This window comes from Lactuca virosa, chromosome 8 (genome assembly GCF_052849685.1).
Source record: "Lactuca virosa cultivar CGN04683 chromosome 8, Lactuca_virosa_CGN04683_v6, whole genome shotgun sequence".
Taxonomy (NCBI): Eukaryota; Viridiplantae; Streptophyta; class Magnoliopsida; order Asterales; family Asteraceae; genus Lactuca; species Lactuca virosa.
Genome location: NC_136433.1, coordinates 360,132,514 through 360,139,042, shown reverse-complemented (window position 1 = coordinate 360,139,042; position 6,529 = coordinate 360,132,514). Strand labels below are relative to the sequence as shown.

At 32.5% G+C, this 6,529-nt stretch overlaps 1 protein-coding gene across 1 annotated transcript; it reads right to left on the bottom strand.

The window, feature by feature from the left end:
* Positions 1–717: 717 nt before the first annotated feature.
* LOC145129953 (dicer-like protein (DUF936)) lies at positions 718–4,586 on the bottom strand. The gene is made up of 4 exons (XM_079064794.1): positions 3,436–4,586; positions 2,647–2,835; positions 1,479–1,570; positions 718–1,393 (listed from the first exon to the last, which is right to left on the bottom strand). Exons 1-4 carry the CDS (start codon positions 4,228–4,230, stop codon positions 793–795), a joined length of 1,677 nt encoding a protein of 558 aa, XP_078920920.1. The 5' UTR covers positions 4,231–4,586; the 3' UTR covers positions 718–792.
* Positions 4,587–6,529: the final 1,943 nt, after the last annotated feature.

Sequence of the window (6,529 nt, the reverse complement as noted above, 5' to 3'; positions counted from 1 at the left end):
CTAGTGATTTTGAGAGAAATAGAGGTATTGGTGTGGTTTAAAATAATAAGGATAATAGGTATTTGTAGAATATAAATTTTGGGGAAAAAAAATCAAATGCAAAAGTATCCATTGGAAGGGGATAGGTGAGGAGAGAGATACAGCTAAAGCTTACCGTCCTCGGTCAAACTGGGATGCTACTGTATCCATACCTTTCGGCCTATGAAAATTCATGTTGCCACTGCGCTTTACTAAGTATGAGCTTTGAGGGGGGATGTCCGTCTCTTCATATGCTCTATATTTCACGTTACAATAACTTTCTATCCGTCACAACGAGACATGTTTCATGTTTGTTACGTGAAGGGGAAAACCAACAACTTGCGCAACCCCTTCCACTATAAAGTATAAAACCAACAACTCATGTAACCTCTTCCACTATAAAGTATAAAGCACTAACCACATTTGCTCCACTAAACCCTTTTCGTAAAGTATAAAACCAACTACAAATTATATGTCGTTTTAGCACAACTACAAAATAACACAACATTTTGCCACTTTTGCATTGTTAGTTCTTTAATTTGTTTAAAACCATGATCACTTATAATAAAAAAACCGGTTTGAAAAAAATATATATATTTGATTTATTTGACACAATCAAATAACACAACATTTTGCCACTTTTGCATTGTTACTTCTCTAATTTGTTAAAAACGATGATCACTTATAATAAAAAACCGGTTTGAAAAAAAAAATATTTGATTTATTTGACACAATCAAATCCTCTCACAATCACACACACACATACATACACGTTCAAGGATTCTTCATTTTAATCCTCAATTTCCTAGCAATTTGTGTAGCTTTTGGATGCACAGGTCTCTTACTACAATCACACTGTTCAACTTCAACCCAATTTATCACCTTCAAAATAAGCGACTGCGAAACTTTCTTAGCATCCGATTTCTTCATCCCTTTTTCCAACGCTTTCTCCAAAAACTCCATAAACCAATTCCCAGCCTCCGTTTCAATCTGCATCCCCAATTTAATCGTATTACTCAAGCTACAACACGAAGACGAAGATCCAGGGTTCTTGTTTTCATCGTTCTCGAACACTTTCGTTTTCTGATTTGGTGTTTTCAATTGCTTCGGCTTTTGATCGGATCTTTCGGGAAATGCTGCGATTGATTTGTGTAAGGCAGCTCGTCTTTTTGAAGCGTTGTTTGTATCCGAATTGTTGTTGTTCATGATATCGTGTAAAACAGGTGTGTCTTCTGATGTGATTTGTGTTGTTGCTGCTTTGATTGATGTCATTTCGGCGATTGCTTGAACAATTTGGGTGTGGAAATCGAGAAATCGATCGAAACAATCGGATGGGTTTTCGGGTTTTGATGATTTAGTTAAATTCGATAGATTCCTACAAGTTGTGTAGATGATGATGATGTTAGTATAAAATTAGAGGAATGTTAAAAGATGTAAAAAAAAAAGTTGTTATTTTATACTTGAGAGATCGAACGAGGGTTTCAGTTGCGGATGCTTCTCTAAGTGCTTGAAGGGCAATCTTTTGAGCTGTTTCTCTTTGCTGGATTGCTTCCTGGAGTGATAATTGTTTATAAATATCAGAAAAGTTAAAGATGAAAATTGAATTTCCTCACTTTATTAAAGAAACTTGATACTGTTTTTACAAAGTCAGAAAATACAAGAAATTTTATACGAGGTTTACAGAAAATACAAGAAATTTCATATGTTTTTACAAAGTAAACAAAAGAGTTTGAATTTCTTGAAGGAGGCATTGTTTATAAAGTCAGAAAATACAAGAAATTTCATATGAGGTTTACAGAAAATACATGAAATTTCATATGGGGTTTATAAAGTCAATTTGAAGGTGACTTTGTTTATATAGTCGGAAAAAATTCATGAAATTCTACATGCGGTTACCAAAAAAATTGAAAATTTGGAAGTATTTACACTGTTTACACTGTATTGAAGTCTCATATGGGGTTTATAAAGTCAAATTGAAGGTGACATTGTTTATATAGTAGGAAAATTCATAAAATTCCACATGCAGTTGCAAAAAAAGTTGAAACTTTGGAAGTATTTACATTGTTTACAAAAAAAGTAGACTGTCTATGAAGTTTCATATAGGGTTTATAAAATGAAATTGAAAGTGACATTGTTTAATAGTCGGAAAATTGATGAAGTTCCACATGCAGTTACAAAAAAATTGAAAATTTGGAAGTATTTACACTGTTTACAAAAAAAGTTGAATGTCCTGTTTCTAAAGGCAGAAAATTCAATGAATTGCAGGTTGAGTTTAAATATAAATTGAAAATTACGTAATATATACGATTTTACAGGGTACACACCTTCAAAAAAATTGAATCATCAAGGTGACGTTGTTTATAAAGAGAGAAAATTCAAGAAATCCCACAAGGGGTCACTAAAAATAGAAGGTAACTCAAGAAATAATTTTTTTTTATTTTGAAGTAATGATTCTATTTCACAACTTAAAAAAATGTTTAATCTTGAAGTTGACATTAGAATCCACTTTAGGTTACAGAAAACTTAAAACTTTTAAAGTATTGATATTGTTTTACAATTTAAAAAAAAAAAAAAAAAAAAACACAAGAAATTTATTTGACCACGTATAAAAAATAGGAAATTTTATACCTTTCCCAGAAGTCCAAGCTTTCCTGGTATATTAAACGATAAACTAGTGTCTGAATCACCATATGGAGAGTCTTGTTGTTGTGAAGCCATTTTTGAATTGGAATAGTTTTTTGTCTCTGAATCAACATTCGGACTAGGAAATTTTCTTGTGTTCTTTAAACTCGGAGGTGGAGTTGCACTTTTCTTCTCCTGTATTAATAAAATATTAAAAATGCAATAATAAACTCAATTTTAATTTTTTTTAGTGCCCATTTCATATTCCAACTTCATATATTTATAATCAAAACACCATGATCCATAATCGAGTTTGAAGTGATTAACATGTCTATTTTTATAAAGTATCTTGATAACATGGTTAAACTACACTCATGTAAAATGACCGTTTTGCCCTTCATTTTAAATAAATTGAATATAAAAAAGAAATTATTTAAAGGCATGGTCATTTAGAACAGAATATTTGTGCAAAGTGGAAATTTGGTCTCTTTGGTTATATTGTATCATCATGAGCTATAACATCAATAGAACATGATCCATAAAAGAGTTTTGAAGTGATTTAAATGAGTTCCTAAAAGAATTTTTTCCTAGAAATTGTCTTTCTTCCTAGTTAAATACATGGAAAATGTTCCTTTTGCCTTCATTCAAGTTTGTTCAAGGTTAAAAACATTTTTTTAGAAAAAAGATTTTGTTTATGAACTGAAACCTCATAAAAATTTATAAACTAATAAACATATGGTGATAAGCTTTACTCTATTAAATTAATATAGCAAATCTAGAGAGAGATGTACCTACAGCTGTATTATTAAAAGGACTTCTTATAACTTTTGCATCTCTATCACAAACTGTACTCTTGCTTCTCATATACTTCATCATAGAAACATTAACCACACAGCTTTTTCTCATTGCAGGACTTTCCATCATCTTCGACAACAATGGCCCACCTACAGAAGCTCTAACATTTCCATTAAAGTTCCCATCTTTCTCACCTGCTTTCCCTCTAATCGATGGCGACATAGGAAAATTAACCCTCATTGCAGACCTCGGTTTTACAGGTGTACACTGATCAAAATCAAGAGGACATGGTTTCAAAACCATCGGTGATGCACAAATCCCATCTTCACCTTTTTGTCCTGTTCCCCAAGAACCTCTTCTTGGAACACAAGATTTAGTATTCGAATTGAAATTAACCCCCTTTTGCTCACTCTTTTCCCCTTTCTCTCTTAAACCCATAAGTGGTTCAGGTGTTCCAATAAACGGGTGGCGTCCTGGAAGCGGTTTAGCACCTTTGGCTATGGGGACAGGTGAACCGGGTTCTAAACTTTCGACATAGATGAACTGGCCTAGCTGCATTTTGTTGCTGAGAACAAGGTCGTCTTGATCGAAAGGTAAACTTACATAAATCGAATGAGAAGAATCTGATACTTTAATGTAGAACCCATGTTTTGGCCATAGATCTTTCTCATCAAGATCGGCTGGAACAATATCGGTTACCTGTAGAAGTGAACTCCGATGTTCACTTGTGGGTTTTACCCCGGAATTCATCCCATTCAGAAGCTTCAACAAGATCCCTGGTGCCAATGCTGCCATAATCAACAAAATTGATCGCAAGAATTCGGGAATTGGGGAAAAACGCAAGGGTAGAAGATCAGAGGCTTTGTACTGATGATCATACGCTTGAAATTAGATTCGTCTTCAGTTTTCAATTTTGGGAAAATGGAAACTGAAAACAAAATCGAGAAAGAATGAATGAATCGATTAGGGTTTTGAGTGAGAAGAATCTGGTGGGAAGGATGATTTAGGGGTGTTTTGGGGTTTAAGAGCGAAGATGAAACGAACGTCGTGTGGGGTTACGATGATAACGGTAACTAAGAGGTGAGAAAGGGGCTGAATCTTTAAAAGATAGCGTTTTGGAACGTTGGAGATAGGATGCTAACGGTCATATTTTTCGCTTGGGGGTAGCAGTCAATTGGTCACGTATTATTTAAGGGATAATGATTTAAAAGGGTAACATATTATTCATTTTGTACACATTTGGTCACTGAGTTTTTTTTTCGTCCACATTTACCTCTTAAACTTGTTAAACTGTACACATTTAGTGCTTATGACCTGTTACTCCAGGTTAGCCGGGAAAAATGACTTGATAGGATAATATATTTTTCATTTTGTACACATTTAGTCCTTAATATTTTTGTACATATTTAGTCCTTAACATTTTTTTTGTTTCAAAATAAGTCTTTTTTTTGTACTCATTCAATACTTATTAATGATTTATTTAGGTTTTTTTCACGACATCTTACGTGAGACAATCATTGATGAGGTGTTTGGGGTTGTTGATGCTTATGTCCAATGCGATCTCGACTGCTTGGTTGCGTAAGTCTTGTGGTTTGGCTTAGGTCTTGTATTTTGAACATCGTAACTTCTTCATACGATATCAGATTTTAAGGATCTTTATCCACGTGTTCATTTTTTGAGTCTACTACAACTTTTATTAAGATTACTCCCGTTAAAATGTAATATATTTTTACTAACAATTTTTTAAAAAACATACATACATGCATTCATAAAAAACGTATGGACAGTGGAAGACGCAGTAATACATAGTACGTGTTGCCGAGATGAAATAGGTGTTGCCGATACATGGAAAATAGGTATAAACGTAAAAAAAAAACGAAATTTTTTTCACTGCGAACAGAAAAAACAGGTGTTGTCGGTGCAACACCGGGACCATAATAAATCCGCCACCACGTATAGATATAAAAATCGTAAGTAAAAAATATATTATTTTTTAATGGGAGTAATCTAAATGAAAGTTGTAGTAGACTAAAATACGAACGCATGGATATAAAGATCGTTAAAATCCGAGATTATATGAAGAAGTTATGACGTTCAGAATACATAACCTAAGCAACCAAATAGTCAAGATCGTGATGGATATAAGCATCAAAAGCCCCATACACCTCATTAATGAATGTCCCACATAAGATTTCGTGAGAAAAAACTAAAAAATCATTCATAAGTACTGAATGAGTACAAAAAAAATGACTTATTTTGCAAAAAAAAAAAAAAAAAGGACTAAATGTGTACAAAAATATTAAGGACTAAATGTGTACAAAGTGAGAAACTATTACCTTATTAAGTCATTTTTACCGGGTAACCTGGAGTAGCCGGTCATAAGGACTGAATGTATACAGTTTAACAAGTTTAAAGGGTAAATGTGGACGAAAAAAAAAACTCAGTGACCAAATGTGTACAAATCGAAAAATATATTACCCTTTTAAGTCATTATCCCATTATTTAATGAGTATGGGAAATTTATAATGAATAATGATAGTAAAGCCCTTATAACTTTAGAAATATTTAGATTTTTTTATTTTTATGTTTTATTTTGTAGATTTTTTTTCGAAACAAAATTATTTTGTAGATTTTAGGTTCATTAAATTGAATGTCAGCAACTTCTTTTTAATTTTACCCTTTTTACAGATTTAACCGGTAAACCAAACATTTATGTTAAATTTAAGGGTTTTAATAAACCAAAAAATTAAACTTAAGGCATTTATGAACCAGAAAAAATTATAAAATACAACATTTTTTTCCAAAGGAGCTTTAGGGAATTAGAAATACATAAAAATGTAAAATTAAAAAAAAAAAAACAAAACAAAACAAAAGTTGCGAACATCATATTTTAGTAATCTGAAATCCACAAAAAGGTAAATCAGTACTTTATGTCAGGGCGTGTTCGGCACAGAGTGTTTGAGAGCTTCTAACTTTTAATGTTTGATCCGTTTTGAACAGAAAGCTTCGTTCGACACTACAAGTTTCTAGCGTTTAGTTTAAACAAAACGCTTCAAATCCAAATACTACTTCACGTAGCGTTTAACATAACGCT